The 25,127-nt window shown below is 43.9% G+C and overlaps 2 protein-coding genes across 2 annotated transcripts; both read left to right on the top strand.

Moving 5' to 3' along the window:
* Positions 1-6,238: 6,238 nt before the first annotated feature.
* On the top strand, positions 6,239-7,000 carry LOC103209344 (apolipoprotein F-like). Its single transcript, XM_007955165.1, has one exon. The coding sequence runs from the start codon at positions 6,239-6,241 to the stop codon at positions 6,998-7,000; it is 762 nt and encodes a 253-aa protein (XP_007953356.1).
* A 14,594-nt stretch (positions 7,001-21,594) lies between these two features.
* Positions 21,595-22,571, top strand: APOF (apolipoprotein F). Its single transcript, XM_007955164.1, is given in 2 exon segments — positions 21,595-22,366; positions 22,369-22,571. Coding segments are annotated over 2 exon segments (975 nt in total).
* The last annotated feature ends 2,556 nt before the right edge of the window (positions 22,572-25,127 follow it).

The following is a 25,127-nucleotide window of genomic DNA, read 5'->3' as shown; positions in this document are numbered from 1 at the left end:
TTTGCAGCCTCATTTTCATAGTTTATTTCTGTGAAGAAATTCTGCTATGATCAAATCCTGCTTTTCAAAAATTCTATTTGTTCTAATTGTAGCTTTCCTGTGAGTTGGGAATAGTATTGTGAGGAGTGGCTAGTCTGGAAAGGACAGCATACAATGTATTTTTTCACCATAGCTATAGTGTCATTGCTTAGTATTCTGGTTACCTCTGTGCTGCTCTAACAGAATATACCACAAATGGGATAGCTTGAACAAACAGGAGTTTATTCTCTCACAGTTCAGGAGGCTTTAAGTCCGAGTTCAAAGTGTCAGGCTCTAGGGGCTGGGTGAAAGCCCCTCGACCTTGAGCTTCAGCTCTGCCTCTTGCTCCCAGCCCACTGAAACTAGAGGCATCTCTTCACTCAGGCAGCTACTGGCTGCTGAGGCTAACAAGCCCAAGGTTGACAAATAAAATGGCACTATCCCGATGTTACCAAACCACATGGCAGGCCATTAATTCAAGTCCATTGAAAGTCTAAAGGCAGCAGAGCATGACAGGCTGCTGAACAATGACACAGCTATGTGCAGGGTTCAAGCATGCCATTAGCTAGAGAGCATTTCCCAAGGCTTCTCCTTACATACAGGAAGTAGACCACATCCCTAGGGCAGCTACTCAGCTGCTCACAGTAGATTTCACCATGGAGTTGATTATCAGTCTCATCATGGGGAATACTACATCCAGCTGCCCAGCCACTCAACCAGGCCCAGCCAAGTTGACACACAAACTTAACTACCACACTTAGTAAACACAATGCCTTGTCATTTAATTTGATAACAAAATAATCCATGCTCCACTGTGCCTTAAATGTATGCAAAGTGCTAGGAATGCATATATGGTCTCTTGCAGCTCTCACATGGGGTCACTATGAGTCAAAAATCAGTTTGACAGCACCTACCAGCAAGGTATTAATCCTGTGTTGATGAAGATTTACAAACGCTGGGACCTCTATTTATTATTGCTCTACTTACGTATATGTATCTTGTCTTTGGATAATCACTCTCCCAATTTATACACAGTGCCTGAAGCAAATGAGCATGGCTATGTCTCAATCAAATTATACTTATGGACACGTTGAAAATGGAATTTTATCTTTACATGTCACAAAATCTTTTCAATTTTTTCTCAACTAACTAAAAATATATAAACCACTCTCTGAGGACTGTACAATAACAGCTGGCAAACTATAGTTGATGTGGACCATAGTTTACCAACACTTGGCCTAGATGATTGATTTTAATTGTTCCAATAAAAGCATTTAAAGGTATAAGTTTCACTCTAAAGCCCACTTTAACTAATAATGGTACCTAAGTCATGGGGTTGTGAAGATCAAATGAATTATTATATGTATAGTTCTTAGGACAGACTGGACACATTCTATGTATTATATAAAGGCTAACCATTTTTAATCTTTATGAATTTTATATATGAAAATGACTTTGAATTTATTTCTTAGATTAGAATGATGTTCCTGGATTCTATGTTTTGTACTATCTAGCTAATAATACTGGCTCACCAGATGGCCTTGGGAGAGCTCTTGGAGTCAAAGGTTGGGGCTTCAGGAAACCAAATGATTTTCCCTTGCATTCCACCACCCAGGTTCATAGGTCAAATAAAGTTGTTTTAGCTGCAGCTGCTGCTGAAGTAGCTTAAGAGAATGAGCTACACAGTGAAGAACATTGGTTCTACCTCCAAAAATCCATCCCTCCTCATTTCTGTCTTAGACACAGCAACAGCTGACCCTCTAGGGTTCTTCCTCCAGTCTCCTCTTTACCTTTGTCCGTTTCCATGCTGCCTACAGAATTTCTTTCTAAAACAGTTCTGATCATGTCACTACCCTGCTCAAGAGAATGGTTCCCCATTTCTTTCAGGACAGTATCCAGAGCCAGAGAGTAACATGACCTTAACCAATTTTTCAGTCTCACTACCATACTTGACCGATTTTGACACTGCTGCCACCCTGAACTATTTGTTGTTATTATTTAGCATCACTCAAACAGAGTAGGCCATTTCATACCCATTTCATGGGCTGTTGGTTGTGCCAGTCTTTTTACTGGAGGCTCCATCCAACCCCCACTCCATCCTTCAAGAATCAGCTCAAATGTGATTTTTGTGAAGCAGTCCCTGTCATTCTGAACCCCAAAGCACAAGTGATCATTTTGCTAGCTGGGGTTTGTTCATTCCCCTCATATAACACAAACCTTAAGAGTGTTACACATCTTATTTGTTCTTTCTCTCACTAGACCATGAACTCTTTGAAAACAAGGATCATGTCTTAGTCACCTTTAGATCCCAAGGATACATTCATTATTACATCCAATTACAGTATATCAAAACCAAACCTGTTTCTGTAGAGTCTATTCCAACTCATAACAACCCCATAGGACAGAGTAGAACTGCCCCATAGGGTTTCCAAGGCTGTAATCTTTACAGAAGCAGACTGCCACATTTTTCTACAGAGCCGCTGGTAGGTTTGAACTGCTGAACTTTTGGTTAGCAGCTGAGTGTGTTTAACCACTGCACGCCACCAAGGCTCCATACAGTGTGTGTTTGTGTGTGGATGTATAAAGTACCTGTATGTATATATAGCCAGTGCCTCTTGTGTATTAGTCACCATGCTGGGCATTGGAATAAATGGGAGAGGGGTTATCCAGATACTAAGTATGCATAGATGAATAGAGCAATAATAAAAAAAAGGTCCCAGCCCTTACAGATCTTCACCAATGCAGGAATAAGTACAAAGTAGGAGTTAATGCTAACAAGCTGGTGATCTAACGAGCCGTTCCTTTCTTTTTGCTGCAAGTTTTAAGTTCTTTGCCCTTGTAGAAAAATTTCCTATAGTCTAGACAAATCGAACCCTGAGAACATTGGATGCTTCTTTGAATCACCCAGAGAAGGAAAAACTACCTCTAGCCAGAGGTAGAAACTGAAGTCTCTCGAGAGCAAGGGCCCAATGAGGAGCACAGGCACAAGCCATGAAGGCTCTCCTGTTGTTGTTGTTGTTATGTGCCTCGAGTCGGACCTGACTCATAGGGACCCCTCCTTGGGTTTCCGAGGCAGTATCACTACAGAAGTAGATTGCCCAACCTTCCTTCCAAGGAGTGGATGGTGGGCTTGAACTGCCAGCCTTCTGGTTAGCAGTCAAGTGCCTTAGGCCCTGTGCTACCAGAGCTCCTGAAGGCTCTCCTATTAACCCGCAAAAGGAGGACAGGCCTGGTATTCCTAGAGGGTAGCAATAGTAACTGTTCATTGAATATTTGTTAAGTGCCAGACATGTTGGTCTAGAGGGCTAGTGGAGTTACTTTGATGCCTTCTGCAGTGGGTTACTTAATATCACCCCTGTGCCTGGTCTTTGTGATTCCCGCTAGATGACTGGGTAGGACTATGCACATGTGAGGTGCTTCTGCCCCACCAGCGTGATAATGTAAATATGGTACATGGCACCCTTGTATGGGTAACACTGTGCAAATAAAGTGTATGGAACCCTAACATGAGGATTGGTCAGTTTTGCCATCCCACTAGGCTTAAAATGGGCCATTTCAGCAGTGGAAAGGAGATCTCACTACCATCAAAAAGAAGACTCAGACGTGGAACACATCCTTTGGACCTGAGATCCCTGCACTGAACTTCCTTGACCCAGGAGAGAGAGAGCTTCAACACTTCACTGAGGTGGTGAAGACGGTGAGATACAGTGCCACAGAAACCACAGCAGCAGAGGCAGCAGAACAGAGACAGGCCCAAGATAAAGCAGTGGGCTTCCCAGCCCACGGAACAAGAAAGCTGAGTGCCTTCGGGCAGGAGGCTCTCTGGCAGAGTGGGGTGATTCTCTGGGTACCTATCTGCAGAGCTAAAAGAGCTTTGTAACACTTGCTTGAGCAGCAGAGGCCATGCTGAGGGGCTGAGGGCCAAGGAGAAGTGTGCATATGAACATGGCTGAGCGGAGGCTGTCCTGATCAAAGCAGTGTATCCTGAGTGTTCCTGAACCTGAACTGTAACCTATTATTTCCCTAATAAACTCCACAATCTTGAGTATTGTGTGTGAGTTCTGTGTAGCCATTGCAATGAATTATCGAACCTAGCAGAGAAGTAAGGAGTGCTGTGGGTGGGATGGTTGAGGCCAGAACTGGTAAAAGGGTTGGAGGGTGGCAGCATGTCTGACGGCTTCATAGGAATCAGCTTTGAGCTGTTGATGCTAATGCTGATTCTCTCTTCTCCTGAAGTTACAGGAGGTCAGACTATGCTGCCCCCATGCCCTTTGGGCACATTCTATTTCATTGGAAGATCAAGCCAATGGGGAAGAGCAGCTTAAAACAACCCTGTAGAAGTGACAGCTGCCGGCTATTGTTGAGAAATAGGAGGAAAATGAAGGTAGGAGAAATCTGGATGGAGCACTGCTATGTCTTCATTTCTCTTCTCAGCCCTGGAGACAAGCTTATCACCACTTTCTCTCCCCACTACTATGTTTACACATTCAATTTCTCTCCCCTGTCATTCCCAAAGTATCAGAATTGAGAACCCAAGGAATTTCAAAGAAAAGGTAGCTCCATGTTAAGGATGGCAGTAACACTAAGTAAAGAACCAGACCCCAGAGATGGAAATAGGCACAGTTACAGATGGCGAACCCAAGTCAGAAATGAAACAGCTGGTCCCCACAAATTCCCCTTAGCTGTACAGAAGCAGTAAAGTCTTTCACCGCACCACCAGGGCTCCTTCTGAGTTCCTTTCAAAACTCACTGCCATTGAGTCGATTCTGACTTACAATGACCCCATTTGGTTTCTAAGGCAGTAAATATTTACGGAAGTAGATTGCTCCATCTTCCTTCCACAGAGTGCCTAGTGGGTTTGAATTGCCAACTTTGTGGTTAGCAGTCAAATGCCTTAGGCACTGTGCAACCAGAACTCCTTTCTGAGTTCCTCAGAGCCTAGGAATTTCAGACAACAATGTTGGACTCTCTCTATATCCAGTTCTTTCCTCTCCCAGTTTTAGGAGTGTGTCCAGTACCTCCCTGAAGATATATTTCTCTTGTTCCAGAAATTATATATTTTTTATTTCTTCTTGGTTTTTAGGGGCACCTGCTGGAAACTGGGAGGAGTAAGTGATGTAGGAAGAAGACCTCACCCACTGACCTGTTCCCTTTGATCATAGCTTAAGAAAGGAAACTTTATGACACAATGCTATGTGAGCATCTGTACCAGTTTTAGAAGGCACCAGTTGCTATCATTCCCTGTTTTTCCAGACTGTAATTACCCTTTGATGAAAAATGAAGCCAACTTCCTGTAGGTTTACAAACAGGTACCATCACAGTAATGACTGTGTTTTTATTAGGTCTTACATTAGAATTGCAAAGGTAACAATGAGAAATCTGCTCTGATTTGGTCTGACTTGCCAATAAGATCTAGTCTCCCAGTCCTCCACCTGCAATGTCCATTGAAGAACTATTTTGGGGTCTCCTACCCAGAAATTGATGTCCCTGGGTGGTGCAAGCAGTTTGTATGTGACTACTAACCTAAGGTGAGCAATGCAAACCTATCCAGTGGTACACAGAAAAAATGCCTGGCAATCTACTTCCATAAAAACAACAGGTAAAGAAACCCTGTGGAGCAGTTCTACTCTGTAACACATGGGGTCACAGGTTTGTTTTTGTTCTATTTGAACGAAAAATCATTGGCTTTCCTGCCTTCCCACAAACCCCTTCCCCAGAAGATACAGAGGAGCTTTCCTGATCTAAGTTTAGGCCTGGGGTAAATCCTTAGGGTGGCAGGGTTATGGGCCAGGAAAAGAGCCAGAAAAGGTAAAAGCCTATTTGTTAGCACGGAGCAAAGGTGAAACGGACAAAGTCTGGGCCAGAAAGAGATAGATAAATATTTGTGAATGCTATGTCCTTCACTGTTCTCAGAAGGCACCAACTTTTTTTGGTTGGGGTAAAAAGAAGGTGAGATCCAGCTATTCAGACGAGGGAAGCATCCAGGCAAAGGACGTGTTTGAACCACCTCATTGCTTTGCTTGTTTCTTTCCTGAACAGGTAAGGATATTTCATAGCCCTTCGGGGTGGAGGTTAAGGTATGTCCAGGGCAACTGAAGTTTCCAAGGGCTAAGACACTTCCTTGCTGTGACCAATCTTGGTGTCTCTTTGTCCTGAGCCATTCCCCACTTCCTAACCTGAGCACTGCTTCTCTCTAGCAGACTATCACTACTGTCCCACCATGATGCAAGCTGTGCTGCTCTGCTGTGTCTTGCTATTGCCAGTGGCTGCCTTTCCAAGAAGTGCCCACAACAGAGCCCTGACCTTCCAGCCATCTTTCCCAGAGCCTGGGCCTCCACCAAACATGCTCTCCAGCCAGGTCCCTCTCCCAGATGCCAGATCCTGCCAGGATCTGTTGCGTGAAGCCCCATCTCTAGCCCCTCTGCCTGAGTACCTGTCCAACTTAGCTCTGAGGGTGGCCCTGGAGGAGGTTGGTTGCCCAACTGAGGCCTACATTCTGCAGCATCAGCAATTTAGGATGGAAGGAAAGGACATCACTGAAACCCTTATCCGTGAGATTCAAAAGCTCAATGAGGAGGAAAGGATTGATCATGCTGAGCTCATTCTGAGACATCTGGAGGGTTCCCCAGGGGAGCTTGGGCGGCCCCGGCGCTCAGCTAACCTTCCTGAGGCATGTACCCATGGACGTGGGAGGCTGCTCCACGATATAGCAGCGCTAATGGTTGAATTTGCTGAGAAACTCCCTGCCACTGAGCTGACAACAGAGTTGAAGACTTCTGCCATCAGTGTCACCCAGAACTGCACAGATGAGGCTTGGGAGCATGTGGAAGCAGTAGGCAAACAACTGATGAAAAGTCCTGAAATTAATAACGTATCAATGTCTACAGAAGATCAGCTGTATTTTCTCATACGTTCTATAGCCCTTCTGAAGTTCTTTTTGATGGAATTGATACAGAATTTTTTCCTGACTTATTTCAGATAAGGAAAGCCTCCTAGGCATCAAATTTCCTTTCTCAGGTGTCTCTTATAGGACTATGCATAGACCTGGGCATAGTAGGTAGGTAGAAGTGTTGGGGGCATGTTGGGATCAATGTATGCTCTTCATTGTGCTAAAACACACATATGACCCCCATTAGCCTTGCTCCTCTTTTAGTAGGCCCTAACCCCTATTTCTTCTCTCAATGTATCTTTCTTCCTATCAGAAGTCATCAAATAGTGTGCATTTTTATGTACTAGTGAAGATATCACTTTGAGGACTAAGGTGCTCCTGACTCATGGTATTTTCAGTTGCCTCATATGCATGTGAAAGCTGGATAATGAATAAGGAAGATGGAGGAACACTTGATGGGTTTGAGTAATAGCATTGGGGAAGAATGTTGAATACCCCACTGACTGCCAGACTAATGAACAGATCTGTCTTGGAAGAAGTATAGCCAGAATGCTCCTTAAAAGGGAGGATAGCAAGATACTTGCATATTGTTCTGGTTGCCTAGTGCTGCTCTAACAGAAGATACCACACATGAGATGGCTTTAACAAACAGGAGTTTATTCTTTCACAATTTTGGAGGCTTTAAGTTCGAGTTCAAAGTGCCAGGCTCTAGGAGTTGGGTAAAAGCCCCTCAAACTTGGGCTTCAGCTCTGCCTCCTGCTCCCGACCCACTGAAGCTAGAGGCTTTTCTTCACTCAGCTGCTGGCTTCTGAGGCTGACAAGCCCAAGGTTGACAAGTAATAAGGCACAGTCCCGATGTTACCAAATCACACGGCAGGCCATTAATTCAAGTCCATTGAAAGTCCCAAGGTCAGCAGAATATGGCAGGCTGCTGAAAAACAACACAGCTACATGTGGGGTTCAAGCGTGCCATAAGCTAGAGACCATTTCCAAAGCTGTTTCTTATATACAGGAAGCAGACTACATACCCAAAGCAGCTACTCAGCTGCTCCCATAGATTCTACCATGGAGTTCATTACCAGTCTCACCATGGGGAATAACTACATTCAGCTGCCCAACCACTCAATCAGGCTCAGTCAAGTTGACACACAAATTTAACCACCACATATATGTTATCAAGTCTTCTGTAGTCTCTGGAGAAGGATATTATGCTTGGTAAATATTGGGTCAGTGAAAAAGAGGAAGACCCTCAACAAGATGGATCGACACAGTGGCTGCAACAATGGGCTCAAACATAGCAAGGATTGTGAGGATGGGGGGTGGGACCAGGCAGCATTTTGTTCTGTTGTACATAGAGTTGCTGTGAGTCAGAACCAACTCAAAGGCACCTGACAACAATAGGCATGAAAGGGATTATACTTTTTTCCCCATTTATCTACCTTGTACTTCCTAATTTCCCAACCAGATGCTGTAGCCTGCTAATGTTAATTTTTAAACTAAATAGAGAAATAAAAAGAAATTTCTTATATCTGAAACATAGTTATCTGTGCTCTCTCTTGACTCTGAGTCTCTTTGGTTCCTGTCTTGAAGTAGAAAGGGAATGTGGCAGGGACACATAGGAAATGCCATTGCCTTTTGTGTATGACAAAGGGACAATATTTGAACTGTCAGTACAACTGGGCAAATAGTTGCAGACATCATATTAGTTACTGATCAAAGAAGAAAGCAACCATCTCTCCTCCTCCTCCTGGCATGAGAATGGGACAGAGTGGGTCTAGACTCACCAGAGAAATCTCACTCTTCACCGACTGGATGATGGGGTAATTTGTGTCCTCACAATGGCATGGATATAGAGCGGAGTAAGTTCCTGGTGATCTAGAACGGCAGAAGCCAAGAAGATCCATGGAGTCCCATTTCCTGGGCCCTAACCTAAAGCATCTTTAATTGGTACAAAGAGTTAACACACTTGCCTGCTAATCAAAAGGTTGTAGGTTCAAGTTCACCCAGGGGTAACTTGGTAGAAAGACCTGGTGACCTACTTCCAAATTATCATCCATTGAAAACTGCATGGAGCACAGCTCTACACATGGGGTCGCCATGAGTCAGAGTTCACTTGACAGCAACCAGTTGGTTTGGTAACTTAAGCAATAGAAGCTGGGAGTTGATGGGCAATACATCTTCTAACTGAGCCATGGGTTCTTTTCAGACCATAGCCCCATTTGAGTGTTGTCTTCCATTCTAACATAATCTAATGCAGCTGGGCATCACCTGAGACCCCATCATGACCTACTCCATTACTGCTTCCTGCTGAAGCCTGTGGTTGACATTTCATGTGGAACCCAACAAAGACCTTGATGTCCCTCCCCTGGTCTCTAGGTCCCAGCCATCCTCTGCAGTCTCAATAATTTTGCTAGAGTCTGCTCCCACAGTCCCTGCCTGGCTTCACTCACATGGCCTCCCTATCTGGATCCTGGTAGGCATAGCAATGATGAACTCTCTGTAGCAGGCTGACTAACAGCCTGATGCCTGGATCCTGCAGTTTCAGCTCTCAAGGCTGAAAGATACGAAAGCCACACAGATTTTCTTTAACCACTTGAGAAGTGCTGCAAGGACAGCAACACAGGGAGGGCTTTCAAGGGGATGTCCTAATCTCCACTCTGGCAGGGGTCAGCCAGGTCCAGAAAAAGGAAGATATGCCCTGTCCAAGATAGATTAGGGATATGAGTAGGAGGCACATGCGTACAACATGGTCCAGCTATTTCCAGGAGTGGAATCTATTACAAAAGAAGGCACAGCATTATACATGAGTCTTCCTCTAATCTTGATGCCACATTCTTCTTCACATCACCCAGTTTCTCGGATTATTTGCTCAGCATACAAATTGAACAAGTATGGTGAAAGGATACAACCCTGACACATCCCCTTCCTGATTTTAAACCATGCAGTATCCCCTTATTCTGTTCAAACAACAGCCTCCTGATCTACGTACAGGTTCCTCGTGAGTACGATCAAGTGTTCTGGAATTCTCGTTCTTCTCAATGCTATCCATAATTTGTTATGATCCACACAATTGAATGCTTTCGCATAGTCAATAAAACACAAGTAAACATCCTTCTGGTATTCTTTGTTTCAGCTAAGATCCATCTGACATCAGCAATGATAACCCTTGTTCCACGTTCTCTTATGAATCCACCTTGCATTTGTGGAAGCTCTCTGTCAATATACTGCTGCAATCATTTTTGAAATATCTTCAGTAAGATTTTACTTGCATGTGATATTAATGATATTGTTTAATAATTTCCACATTCTGTGGTTCACCTTTCTTTGGAATGGGTACAATTATGCATCTCTTCCAGTCAGTTGGCCAGGTAGCTGTCTTCCAAATCTCTTCGCATAGCTGAGTGAGTGCCACCGGCACAGTATCCATTTGTTGAAACATCTCAATGGCTATTCCGTCAATTCATGGAGACTTGTTCCTCACCAATTCTTTCAGTGAAGCCTCGATTTCTTTTTTCAATACCATTGGTTCTTGATTGTATGCCACCTCCTAAAATGGATGAACATCAACCAGTTATTTTTGGTACAGTGACTCTGTGTATTGCTTCCATTTTCTTTTGATGTTTCCTGCACCATTCAATATTTTGCCCATAGAATCTTTCAATATTGCAACTTGAGGCTTGAATTTTTTCTTCAGTTCTTTCAGCTTGAGAAATGCCGAGCATGTTCTTGCCTTTTGGTTTTCTAACTCCAGGTCTTTGCAGATTTCATTATAATAATTGGCTTTGTCTTTTCAAGCTGTTGTTTGAAACCTTCTGTTCAGTTCTTTTATCTTGTCATTTCTTTCATTTGCTTTAGCTACTCTCCATTCAAGGGCAAGTTTCAGAGTCTCTTCTGACATACATTTTGGTCTGTTCTTCCTTTCTCGTCTTTTTAATGACCTCTTGCTTTCTTCATGGATGATGTTCTTGATGTCATCCCACAATTTTTCTGGTTTTCAATCATAGGTGTTCAGTGCATCAAATCTACTCTTTAGATGGTCTCTAAATTCAGGAGAGATATTATCAAGGTCATATTTTGGCTCTCGTGGATTTGTTTTAATTGTCTTCAACTTCAAGTTGAACTTGCATATGAACAGTTGATGATCTGTTCCACAATCAGCTTCTGGCTTTGTTTTACCTGATGATATTGAGCTTCTCCATTGTCTCTTTCCACAGATGTAGTCAATGTGATTCCTGTGTATTCCATCTGGTGAAGTCCATGTGTATAAACATTGCTTATGTTGTTGAAAAAAGGTATTTTGCAATGAGTAAGTCATTGGCCTTGGAAAATTCCATCATGTGATCTCCAGTGTTATTTCTATCACCAAGGCCATATTTTCCAGCTACTGATGCCTCTTCTTTGTTTTCAACTTTTGCCTTCCAGTCACCAGTGATAATCAACACACCTTGATTGCATGTTCAGTCAATTTCAGACTGCAGAAGTTGATAGAAATATTCAATTTCCTCATCTTTAGCTTCGGTGGTTGGTGCATAGATTTGAATAATAAAGTATTAACAGGTCTTCCTTGTAGGCGTTTGGGTATTATCCTATCACTGACAGCGTTGTACTTCAGGACATATCTTGAAACATCTTGATCTTGAAAAATTTGCCTTTTCTGCAGCAAGGGTGAGAGGCAGCTATATGTTCACCGCTGGTTCACTTTCCAGAGCCCCACACTGCTCTCAGAGCCATGCTGAGGAGTTGTAACATGCACCTGCGCAGGCTTGCAGTCCTGTGTGGCCCACAGGAGATGATGCCTATCTAGGCCATTTTCTTCTGAAGTCACTCAGTAAAACCAGGCTCTCCCTAACCCCAGCTGGAGCAAGGAAATTAGGCTCCTCATTGACCATATCATGAAGAATGTGAAGATGGCTCCTGGAAACGTTTGTCTTCTCAGCATTCACACCTCCAAGCATTCAAGCATTCTTTTTTTTTTTTTTTTTTTAAGGCCAGGCCGCAGATAGGCAGGTGTGTGGTTCGGAAGTGAACAGGGCAGTTAGGAACAACTAAGGGAGATGAACTTACCTGTCAGTTTGTCGTTCTGTGGTGGCTTGCGTGTTGTTGTGAGGCTGGACTATGCCACCAGTGCAAAATGCCAGCAGGGTGACCCATGGTGGACAGGTTTCAGTGGCACTTCCAGACTAAGACCTTCTCTTCTCTTGGAAGAAGGAAGAGGCCATCCAATTCTCAAATAATTGGCCAGTGAAAACCTTATGAATAGTAGTGAAACACTCTCTGATATATTACTGGAAAACTTTACGAATAGCCGTGAAACATTGTCTAGTATAGTGCCGGAAGATGAGCCCATCAGGTTGGAAGGCACTCAAAATACGGCTGGGGAAGAGCTGACTTCTCAGAGTAGAGATGTCCTTAATGATATGGATGGAGTAAAGTTTTGGGGACCTCCATTGCCTGATGTGGCATGTCTCAAAATGAGTAGAAGCAGTTGCAAACATCCATTAATAATAAGAACATACAATGTACAAAGTCTAGGAAAACAGGAAGTTGTCAAAAATGAAATGGAACGCATAAAGACGATATCCTAGGCATTAGTGAGCTGAAATGGACTGTTTTTGGCCATTTTGAATCAGACAACCATGTTTTAACTATGCTGGGAATGACAAACTGAAGAGGAATGGTGTGGCATTCAGCACTGTAATAGATGCCTTATTTTGTGTGTACAGTCATGCATGATATATTCTGTGTTTTGGACATTGTGAGAACAGCATATTAGATACAGGCAGTCCCTAGATTATGAATCAGTTCTATCCTTAACTCTGTAAGTCACATTTGTCCATAAAATGGTACAGTTAGGTACTGTTTGTATCTAACACCAGGTAGTCAAATGTTTGTATAGACTAAAGTATATAGTGTACTTTTCTTTCTAAGTATAAAAAACATTAAAGAAACACTGAAACATCTTTAACATAATACAGAAATAATAATAAAAATGTTTTGATGCGTGTCACAAAGCAGTACCTGTTTGTTTTTACAAGCCGTTATATGTACCTCAAATTTTGTTCTCAATGTTATTTATTTTGTCATTGTTGAGAATGTACACAGCAAAACACACACCAATACATACACAATTTAGTGACATTGATAACATTCTTCAAGTTCTGCAACCATTCTCACCTCCTTTTCTGAGTTGTTCCTTCCTCATTAATATAAACTCACTATCCTCACCAAAGCAATCTCACTGCTGTTGAGTCGATTTGACTCATAGTAACCCCTCATTGGGTTTCTGAGACAGTATCTCTACGGAAGTAGATTGCCCAATCTTCCTTGCGAGGAGTGGCTGGTGGGTTTGAACCGTCAGACTTCTGGTTAATAGTCAAGTGCCTTAGCTCCCACTACCCCCTAAGAGTCCTATCTAATCTTTTGAGTTGCTATTGTCAATTTGATCGCATATAGATAGTTGTTAAAAAGGCATATCACTCAAGGGAGACCTTTTCTAAAAGTTAAGCAATATTAGTGTTCAGTTTCAAGGTGAATTCAGGAGATATTTTTGGCTTAATGTTTAAGGATTATCTCAGGGCAGCCGTTTCAGGGGTCATCCACCCTCCTGGCGCCAGAAAGTCTGGAACTACTAGAACTGGAAATTCTGTTCTGCATTTTCCCCCTTTTGATCAGGATTCTTCTTTGGGCTCTTTGGTCAAAATGTTCAGTAATAGGGATCTTAAAAGCTTGCAAGCAGCCATCTAGATGCAACGATGGGTCTCTCCTTGTCCAGAGCAAAGAAGAATGAAGAAAACCAAAAATTCATGGAAAGAGTTAGTCCTAGCGACTGGTACACCATGCAATCTGCAGCCTATAAGACTATGAGACCAGAAGAACTAGATGGTGCCCGGCTAACACTGTCAACCACTTGGAGGGGGATCTATGTAGGAGATCCTGGATAGAGAGGAAGAACAATGTAGAACAAATCTCAAAATCATTTGGAGAAAAAAAAAGGGGGGGGATCAGGTTTGTTGGTCTGATACAGCCTGGTGGAACCACTGAGACTATGGCCCCTAGCTGCCCTTCAGGTCTGGAATTGAACCCACGCCTGTGGCTTCCAGCTAAACAAAAGACAGGCATATGAGTTGAACCTTTACCTGAGGTAGATGCACTCCTTGAAGAGAAAAATCATGGAAGAAAGAAGGGCTGTTTATGCACATGGAGACAGCTCAGGGGGCAGGGGTGCATGGAGGACACAGGGAAGAGGTAACTATCAGGAAGAAGTGGGAGGGGAGCTGTTGCATTATGGTAAATGGTAGTCAATGTTATGAGAAAAAGTGTATGTGAACTGCATACAGAAAATGAATTTGCTCTGTAAATTTTCACCCAAATCACAATTAAAAACAAAAAAAGTTCAGTAATAGTAGTGAGCCACCATCCAGATCTTCTGTCTCATGGCAAAGTAGGCAGTTGTTCATGGAGGCAGTTAGTGACACATATATCCTTCTCCTATTCCTGACTCTCCTTTCTCTGTTGCTCCAAGTGAGTAGAGACCCATTGTTGTGTCTTGGATGGCCATTTGCAAGCTTTTAAGACCTCAGGCACTATGCAACAAACTAGGAGGCAGAACAGAAGCACAAAATGCATTTTAAGGCCAAATAAACAAATGAAACATGACCATAAATCTCCAAACCAAGGAACCAAATCCCATGTGGTATTTAGTAGTAGCAGTCTTAGCAGCCATTCTTTTGTACTTCATATTTTTAATATAATAGGCTTTATGGGTTGGGCCCATGGAGGCATGTGCAGTTGAACATTGCCCAAACTGATGCTATCTGAATGGATGTTATATGGCTCATGACTGTACTTGAAAAATTCCATAGTGGAAACAAAGTTTAAGTGCAATATTGCATCCCGCATTGAATCCTAGAACAGAAAAATGACATGAGTGAATTCCTAATAAAAAAAAAAAAGTGAAATTCTAATGAAGTATAGATTATAGCTAGTAGTGGGAGTTGCTAAATGGTGCAAATGGTCAACCAACTAGATTGTTAACTGAAAGATTGGAAGTTCAAGTCTACCCAGCGGCACCTCGGAAGAAAGGCCTGGTGATCTATTTCCAAAAAATCAGTCATTGAAAACCCTATTGAGCACAGTTCTGCTCTGACACACATGAGTCATCATAAATTGGAGTTAATTCAATGGCAACTGGTTAATTTCAGTTAGTGCTGAACCCTTTTGCACCTAGTTCTTGTTTCTCTCAATTTTGGCAGTGTGCCCCTAGAGATCTAGTCCTCTTCTTCTTTATTCTTCCTTTGCTTTTAGTTGTTAAGGGCCTTTCCTGGGAACTAAAAGTGAATGAAATTAAGGGATCCTGGGCCTCTCTCACTGGCCTGTTCCCTTTGGCTGCCTGCCAGAGGCAGATTATAGCACCAGAGGAAACTTTATGACACAATGATAAGTGAGAATTTGTATCAGTTTTAGAAGTCACCAGATGCCTTTATCCCCTATTTTTGGACTACAGTTACCCCTAGGCCCCAGATAAAGGTCAATTCTTGGGGTTTTGGTATGGATTTGGAAAGAGTTATTTCCCAGCTGGTAAATAAATGTGTTTTGCATTGGAACTTCAAATGTGAAAAATAAAAGTCGCTCTGATTTGATCTGATTTACCAATCTGTTTGGTTTCCCAGTACCTCCATCCAATGTATTCTTTGAATAAGAACTGTTTTGGGTCTCCCTACAGGAGATCCTAGGAGCTCTGGTAACATAGTGCCTAAGGCACTTGACTGCTAACCAGAAGGCTGGAAGTTCAAACCCACCAGTCACTCCTCAGAAGGAAGATGGGGCAATCTACTTCCGTAATGATACCGCCTCAGAAACCCAAGGAGGGGTCGCTATGAGTCGGGTCTGACTCGACGGCACATAACAACAACAACAACAACAACCGGAGATCCTAAGCCTTCTTGCCTTGCCACTTCTTACCCCTGCCCCTGAAAAGACAGAGGAACTTTACATTGTCTCAAGTTTAAATCTAGGATAAAACCATGGGACCACGCCTAGCAGAGCCTAGCAGAGCCACAAAGGGGAAGGCCTATTTATCAGCATGGGTCAAATGTGAGAATAACGAAGTTTGTACTGAGAAGAGATGGATAAATATTTGTGAGTGCTATGTCCTGTTCTTGGAAACCATCAGCTTTCTGGCTTCTTGGTGGTTCTGTCTAAGGTAGAGAGAAGGTGGGATCCAAAACACAGTCAGAAAGAATAACAAAGCCAGAAAGATGCTTGGACTGTCTTGTTCCTCTGGCTTGTTTCTTCCTCCAAGCAGTGAGGATCCTATAAAAGTAGAGGTGAGGTGTGTCCAGGGTAATCCGAGTTTTTAAGGGCTGAGACACTTCTTCACTGATACTGATCTTGGTGCTTTTTAGCTCTTGTCTTATCCTCAGAGAAACCACCCTAACACTTTCCCCATCTCCCAACCTGCTATTCCACTATGACTCAGGCAGTGCTGCTCCTTAGCCGTGTCCTGCTGTTCCCAGTGGCTGCCTTTCTAAGAAATGTCCAGAGTGGGGGCCTGCTCTTTCAGCCACCTTACCCAGAGCTGGGGCCTCTGCTGAATGTGCTCTCCAGCCAGGTCCTTCTCATAGATGAATTGCCAGGATCTCTTGTACAAATCCTTCCCACCCCATGCCCCCTTCAGCCCCTCTGTCTTCGTAATTGTGCAACTTAGCTCGGAGGATAGCTCTGGAGGAGGCTGGCTGCCTAAATGAGGCCCACCATGTACAGCTTCAGCAATTTAGAATGTGAGGAAAGGACACCACTGAAACCCTCTGTGAGATCCAAAAGTGCAATGAGAAACAGATTGACAATGCTGAGCTCATCTGAGGGGTATGGGGGGATCTCTGGGGAAGCTCGGATGAACCCAGCACTCAGCTATCTGCCCTGGAGAATACTTCATGGCAGAAGCATACATCTGCTGGGATGGCTGGTCTGTCCTTTACCTCAGATGGTAATTGAGTTTACTGAAAAGCTATTTCTCATGTTGTTGGTGACACAATTCAGATCTCTGTCTGTTAACACCACCAAGAACTTCAAGCATGAATATTTGGAGAATTTTGAAGAATTAGGCAAAAGGATGAAGAAGGCCCCAAATTAAGACCCTTTTATTGTCTATGGAAAAGGAGCTCTGGTGGTATAGTGCCTAAGGCATTTAACTGCTAACCAGAAGGTTGGCGGGTTTACCCACCAGCTGCTCTGTGGAAGGAAGATGGGGTAATCTACTTCCATAAAGATTTACTGCCTCAGAAACCCAATGGGAGTCGCTATGAGTTAGAATCAACTCTATGGCAGTGAGTTTGGTTTTTGAGGTATTGTCTATGGAGGGAACTCTGATTAAGGCATTTGTCTGCTAACCAAAAGGTTGGTGGTTTGAACCCACCAGCCGCCCCAATAAGCAGTCTGCTTCCATAAAGATTTACAGCCTTGAAAACCCAATGGGGATCGCTATGAGTCAGAATCAACTTGATGGTAATGAGTTTGGGTTTTGTGTTTTTTTTGTTTTTCATTGTGGTTTGGGTGAAGATTTACAAAGCAGATTCACTTTCCATACATCAGTTCACGTACACTTTGTCTCATGACATTGACCACAGTTTACCACAATGCAACAGCTCCCCTCCCACTTCCTCCCCATAGTTACCCCTTCGGTTATGTTTTATTGTCTGTGGATGATGAAATATAAAATGTTTTTATTTTAATTTTTTAAATAAAACATTCCACAGCTGTACTGAAGACCTTTATAGTAGAATAAGTCAGCAGTTTGTCCAAACTTACTTTAAATATGCGATGGTACCTATGTGCTGAGTCTCCTTTCTCAGAGCTGTGTTCAGGAAGGGGAGACAGTAAGTAGTCAGAAATGATGGACACTGCTTAGGACAGATGTATCTCTTCATTTCTTCCCTGTGGTGCAGTGAATTATTGGAATGGCTTTTCTAGCCAGTCTTTGTGACTCCCACCAGATTACTGAGTTGTTGTTGCTGTTGTTATTTGCCGTGGAGTCGGCCCCTACTCATAGCAACCTCTCCTTGGGTTTCTGAGGCAGTATCACTACGGAAGTAGGATTGCCCAACCTTCCTTCCGAGGAGTGGAGATTACTGAGTGGGACCATGCAAATAAGGTGCATGGAACTCTCATGTGGGTGTTGTAGGAAAACAAGGTCCTTACCCCCTGTCACGAAGAGCCAACAGTTTGAAGCAGGAAACCAAAAGGATTATTGAGTGCTGATACCCAAGGAGACAGAGAGAATCACTTCTCTATCTCCTTGAGCAAAGGGGTAAACATGATTATATAGGGAAATGGGAAGGGAGGTGAAGATCCCTTGGACTGCCAGAAACATCTTTGTTCTTCTCTTCCCTGGTTACTCCAGACTCGGCGTCCTTCTTCCTAGAGTCGTCTTGCTTCTTAGGCTTTGGTTCTCAGCTGAAACCAGTCATGGGACAGGGTTATGCTTAGAAGAATATGTAATTGAAAATAACAAACCAGAAGAATTCAGAGTCCATAAAGAGGTTGGCTATTCTATTTACTTAAAAGAAAGCCAAAGAATGGGGAAAATAACATGTTAGTCACTATGATTAATGTTTACTTTAGTCATGCCCGCTGGTTAAAGTTCTGCAGTTTTCAGTGCGGGCCCCTTAGGCCTCCACTTCAGTCTTCCATATGGAGATTGGTTAGTTTTGTCATTCCACTAGGTTAACATGAGCCCTCCTAGAGGCAGAAAAGAGCATCTCACTGCCATCAAAAGAGAATGGTTGTACATGAAGTGGAGCAGAGCGCATCCTTGAACCCAAGATCCCTGTGCTGGACCTCCTTGGCAATGATGCCTGGCTGAGAGAGATGACGGCAGTGAAACCAAGAAGCTCAAGACAGAGCAGCAGGCTTTTGGTCCCACAGAGCAAGAAAGCTGACTCTTTTCAGGCAGGAGGCTTTCTTGCAGAGTGGGGTGCACCTAAAAGAGCTTTGTAACACTTGCCGGAGCAGGGCAGAGGCAGGCCAAGAGGCCATGGGCCAGAGAGGCATCCCTGAGGGCATAGCAGAGGGGAGACTGTCCTGAATGGAGAATTGTATCCTGAGAACGTTCCTGAACCTGAGTTGTAGCCTGTTACTTCCCTAATAAACTCCGTATTGTGAGTATTGTCTGTGAGTTCTGTGCAGCCATTGCAACAAATTATTGAACCCAGCAGAAAAGTAGTGAGGGCCATGGGAGGGATGGCTAGTGTCAGAATTGATCAAAAGGCTGGAGGGTGGCGGCATGTCTGGCCTCACAGGAATAAGCCTTGGGTTGCTGACGGCTTCTGTCAGCCGTCTCCCTCTTGTGAAGTTAGAAGAGGTCAGAAGATGCTGCCTCCATGCCCTTTCTGCAATCCCAGTGCTAAAAGACACATGTAACTGTTGTTACTTCTCCCCTCTCCTCCTAGTAGGTCCCAACCCTTTCTTATCCCATTTTTTCTTTCCTTTTTTCTTGCTTTCAGTCATCAAAGATTGTGCATTCACTATGTATTAGGCATGACAAACTGAGACCCTGGGTTTTGCAAACTTTAAGGAGCTAGGCTACTAGCTGAACAGTTGGAGGTTGAAGTCCACCCAAAGGTGCCTCTGAAGAAAGCCCTGGCAATCTACTTCCAAAAAAACAACCACTGAAAACCCTATGGAGCACAGTTCTCTTTTGGCACACATGGGATTTCCATGAGTCAGAACTGACTCAACAGCAACTGGTTTTTAGGCATGAGAGATATTTTAACCTTTTCTCATTCCTCTACTCTGCACTTTCTAAATATCCCAACTAGATGGTATAGCTCGCTTATTAACTTTTTAAGCTAAAAAGAGAAATAAAATAAAAGAGAATCACAGATACATAATCTCTCTTGACTCTGAGTCTCTCTGGCTTCTGTTATGAGCTAAAATGGGCATATGGCATTGTCATGGATTGAATTGTGTCCCCTCAAAATATGTGTCAGCTTGGCTCGGCCATAGTTCTCAGTATTAGGTAATTTTCTTCCATGTTGTGATCTGATGTAATTATCCTTTGTGTTATAAATCCTAACCTCTATGCTGTTGATGAGGCAGGATTAGAAGCATCTATGTTAATGAGGCAGGATACAATCTATAGGATTAAGGTTCATCTTGATTCAATCTTTTTTGCAATATAAAAGAAATTAAACAAGCGAGGAGACATAGAGGGATCTATTAGCACCAAGAAAGAAGAGCTGAGAGAGGAGCACTTCTTTTGAACCCAGGGTCCTGTGCTGGGAATCTCCTGAACTCAGGGGAAGACTGATGCCAACACACATGAAGATTTCCAAGGAACACTGGGCCCACAGATGCTGGAAAGAAAGAACTTTCCTCCTAAACTGTGAGCAAACAGAGAGAAAGCCTGCCCCTAGATGGAGTGCTGTGAATGTAGATTTCTAGCCTCCTAAATTGTGAGAGGGGAGCTCTGGTAGCATAGTGCCTAAAGCACTTGACTGCTAACAAGAAGGTGGGTGGTTCAAACCCACCAGCCACTCCTCAGAAGGAAGGTTGGGCAATCTACCATAGATTGAGCACAGATTGGGTTTCTGAGATTGAGTCTCAGAAACCCGACGGGGTCTCTATGAGTTGGGTCTGACTTGATGGCATATAACAACAAACTGTGAGAGAATAAATTTTTGATTGTTAAAGCCATCAGAGGAGCTCTGGTGGTATAGTGGTTAAAGCATTCAACTGCTAACCAGAAAGACAGCAGTTCAAATCCCCTAGCTGCTCCACAGGAGAAAGATGAAGTAGTCTGTTTCTATAAAGGTTTACAGATTGCAAACCCTATGGGGCAGTTCTACTCTGTTCTATAGGGTTACTGTGAGTTGGAGTTGACTCCATGGCAGTTGGTTTTGGTTTGGTAAAACTATTTGTGCTATTTCTAGTGCTATAGCAGCACTAGATAACTAAGATAACTAAGACAGGTGTGGACATGTAGGACATGCCAAAGGACAGTGTTTGCAGTACTGAGTATGAATGTGGGACAAGGGGACAAGGTTTGAGCAAGCAGCACAAGGCAAATATTTGCAGAGATTACATCCCTTACTAATCACAAGGGAAAGCAAGTAGCTCCCCTTCTCATAGGACAGACTACTGGGCAGATTGGGATCAAGAAGCACCCAAACCTACCAAGGCAGTCTCACTTCTCATTAACTGGATTGTGTGGTAATCTGGGGCCCCTGTAAGTGGGTGGAGGTCCCTGGGTGGTGCAAATGGTTTAACTACTAACCTAAAGTTTGGCAGTTCAAACCCACCCAGTGGCAGCATGAAAGAAAGGCCTAGTGATTTGTTTCTCTAAAGATTACAGCCAAAAAAACTCTACGCACAAACAGTCCTACTCTGTGACACATGGGGTCACCATGAGTCAGAACTGACTCAGTGGCACTGGGTTTGGTTTTGGTTTATAAGTGGGTGGAAGTAAGGCAGAGGAAATCCCTGGTGACCCGAAAATGGGCAAGGTCAGGTGAGAGAAGTTGGATCCCATTTCCTAGGCCTTTACTTTAAAAGAAAAGAAGCTTGGAGCTGATGGATTAGGTGCTCTAGGCTCCTTTTGAACACAATGCTTAGGGAAATGTTTTGTGTCTTTTGGGCTTTTCCCCACTCCAGTGTACTCTGTTCCAGGCATAGGTGGCCTCAGACCCATCATGATGCCGGTTGCATTGCTTCTTTGCTACTTCCTGCTGCAGTCCATGGAGGCCACTTCATCTGGAACCCAGACAAAGGCCTCGATGCACCTTCCCTCCCTGGGGTCCCAGCCACCCTCCTCAGACTCCTTGTTCTGCCAGACCATGCTCCCAAAGTCTCTGCCTGGCTTCATCCACATGGCTCCTCTGCTCAGATTCCTGGTAGGTCTGGCACTGAGGAATGCCCTTGAGAAGGCTGGCTGCCAGGCTTACACCCGGACTGTGGAACATCAGCTCTACCGCCTGGGAGGTGTGAAAGCTACACAGCTCCTTATCCACCATCTCCAAGGGCTCCAGAAAGGCAGAAGCATACAAAGTGAAGCATCAGTGGATGCCCTGGCCTCTGCTCTGCAGCTGCTGGCCAAGGGGCAGCAAGACCCAGAGAGAGCCCGACGCTCCCTCCACACTGAGAACTGTGAGCAGGAGCAGGAGCAAAGACTGCATAGTGTGCTCCGCTGGTTGCCAACCATAAGTACCTACTACAACTTGGGCACAGCTGTGTACTACGCTGCTCAGAACTGCTTGGACAAAGCCAAGACACGAGGCCAAGATGGAGCCATAGATCTGGGTTACGACCTTCTGCTGACCATGGCAGGGCTATCAGGGGGGTCTATAGGACTGTTGATCAGCTCTGCACTTAAGCCTGCAGTGAAGGCTGGGGTTGAGCAGTTGATCCAGTATTACTATGAGAAAGAAACAAACACCCCACTGCCAGAAATCAGTGAGGAGTATTTGTGGACACTACAGATGTGAGTGGCCTGGGGGAGACTACAACTATGGCCTCAGAAGTGTCAGAATTATTAAGTTCAACTCTCTACTGGAGGTTGGGCCCACTCAAGCTCCATTGCTTAGACCCTGAGATTAGGAGTTTAGGCTATAGAAAGGTGGTGGTGGACACAGAAGAAAGGAGCCCCGGTGGGGCAATGGTTACGTGCTGACTGTTAACGCAAGAGTTGGCAGTTTCGATTCACCCAGTGGCTCCACGGGAAAAACACCTGGTGATCTATCTGCTTCTGTAAAGATTACAGCCAAGAAAACGCTCTGGGGCAATTCTATTCTGTCACAAAGGGTCACTATGAGTCAAAAATCAACTCAAAGGCACACGACAACCAACATAGAAGGAATAAATCTAATATTCTGACAATTTGTATGTGTGTGTTCAAATTCCAAATCTCAAGTTACTATTCAGGAGGAAGGCTGGAAACTGTAGGAATTTAAAATTTGCGGTTTGGAGTCAAGAGGATTTGGTTTTGAATCCAAACTCTACTTGTTAGTGTGTCTGTGATCACTGACAAGCAACTTAACTTCTTTCTAGAAACTCAGTTTTTTAATCTCTAAAATGGAGATAATGATTCTCACCGCAATTGGTTGCTGTGGAAATGAAAATGTACAATGAATCTAAAGTGCTTAGCACGGCATCCTCAGTACATGGTAGTTATTATTGTTTTTGTTACCTCAGCCTTCCTCTTCCTATGCCCTAATGTCGAAATTCCGATCCCACCCTTCATAGCAAGCCCTTCGCGCCTCCACGGACCAGTGCCAGTCTCGCTTCCTGAACTGGGGCGCAGATTCTCCGAAATCAGCTGTTGCTGACGTGAGATCTTCCATTAATTGGACTCCTTCCCTCTGCAGACACAGGGCGGAGCTTAATTGAGTTTGCTCACCAATCGCTGGAGCTGGATGTTTCTGCTCCATTTGTCCCGCCCACAGAGTGGGCGGAGTTGTGTCGACACCAATGAGCTCGCAGCCGTGGTGAGCCAAGGACTGGCTTGGCTGAGTGGCAGTCAGGGTTGGGGTGCCAGACGGAGAATTGAGAGCTGCGGGTTCAGCCACCCAAGGAAGCCCGCGACGAAGTGTCGGGGGAGGGATGAGGGGCGGGCCAAAGCCTGGGGCGGAGAGGGAGGTCCTGGTGCCTAACTCGGAGTGGGGACGGGAAGCTGCCAATAGCACCACTGGAGGGAGCGGGGACTGCGACCCCAGCCAGGTACGGGCTCTGACAGGGTGTGCGGGGAGCGCGGGTTCCTCCTTGCAAAGGGAAACAGGCCCTGGGGGTTACACCCTGGAGGAGGCAGAGTCTGTCACCAGGTTGAAAAAAGAGCCTGCTGTCTCCTGTATTTCCCTCTGCCATCCAGCCTAGACCCCAAACCCCAGCGCCTCTCTCCCAAATTTCCCCTACAGCCTCGGAGACCCAGAATCTGGTATTATTGCATAAATTCAGTGTCTTAGCCAGAAGGCTGGCGGTTCAAACCCACCAGCCACTCCTCGAAAGGAAGATTGAGCAATCTACTTCTGTAGAGATACCGACTCTGATGCAAAGTTAGATACGATTTATCCTTATTTGTTATATTAAAAGTGTAAGGCACGGAACGGTGAAACGATTTGCCTAAGGCCACACCAAATTTAGTACATTTTTAAAAACCTTGTCGAGCGCAAATATGTGCCTAAGAGAGTGAGAGAGATTGGAAGAAAAGTAAAGCGTTACAGCCCTCACCTCACAACATTTGCGGCCCATTTGGGGAAACCAGGTTTTCGTTAATATTTAAATCTCGGAGTTTACTTGCTGCCTTGCTCTTTTAATTTCTGCTGATTACTTCCTGGAGAACTGAAACCTCGTCATATTTTTTGTTTCTTAAAAGCAATTCAGGTACATAGTTTAAAAAGTCAAGCACTTTAATGGAACTGACTTAAAAATGGTTAGAATGGCGAATTTTTTGTTTTATATATATTTTACCATAATCAAATTATTAAAAAAAAAAAAATCACACATTACTAACAGGGTTAAAATGAAAACTAGGAGCTCCGGCTTAATCCCTCCCCTTCCCGGTACCTACTCCCCACAGGTAGAATGGCAGTTCATTCATTATGGTGGAAAAGAGTCTCTCCTATCACAAACATTTTTCTTTGTTTTGTAATAAAATCATGTGACTTTTTAGACCACAGATGTGTTTGTTTTATTCTATTAGGCTTAGGCTGCAACAAGAATAAGTTTTGATTCCCCAAACAGACATCAGATGGCAGTGGGCGGGGAAAGGTGGAAAGAAAGATGAACTGCCCAGCCTGTTGAGGGAAATTTACAGACTATCCACAAAGTTGATAATCCACATTTAGAATCAGAGACTGACAAAAATGGTTTGTGATTGAAAACAGTATGCTGAGTCAGTCAGTCATAAAAGGATGAATACAGTATGATCCTGCTTATTTGAAACAGCTAGAATAGGCAAATACATAGAAACCAAAGTTTATTAGTGGTTACTTGGGGTCAGAGGGGGAGGGAAAGGGGAATCATGTTTAGGAATCATCGAGTATCTGTTAGTGGTGATGAAAATTTTGGTAAAATTTTGGATGATGGTCACTGAATTATACATGTAAAATGGTTGAGTTGGCAAATGTGTTATATATATATATATATGTTGTTGTTGTTGTTATGTGCCGTCGAGTCAAACCCGACTCATAGCGACCCCTCCTTGTTTTTCCGAGGCAGTATCACTACGGAA

Source organism: Orycteropus afer, unplaced genomic scaffold, assembly GCF_000298275.1.
Source record: "Orycteropus afer afer isolate SDZICR_OR568_19922 unplaced genomic scaffold, OryAfe1.0 scaffold00490, whole genome shotgun sequence".
NCBI classification, from domain to species: domain Eukaryota; kingdom Metazoa; phylum Chordata; class Mammalia; order Tubulidentata; family Orycteropodidae; genus Orycteropus; species Orycteropus afer.
This window is presented reverse-complemented; position numbering and strand designations above follow the sequence as displayed.

What these genes read in the sequence shown, in the direction of transcription:
- LOC103209344 (XM_007955165.1), top strand. Translation starts at nt 6,239, where the DNA reads ATGATGCAAGCTGTGCTGCTCTGCTGTGTCTTGCTATTGCCAGTGGCT.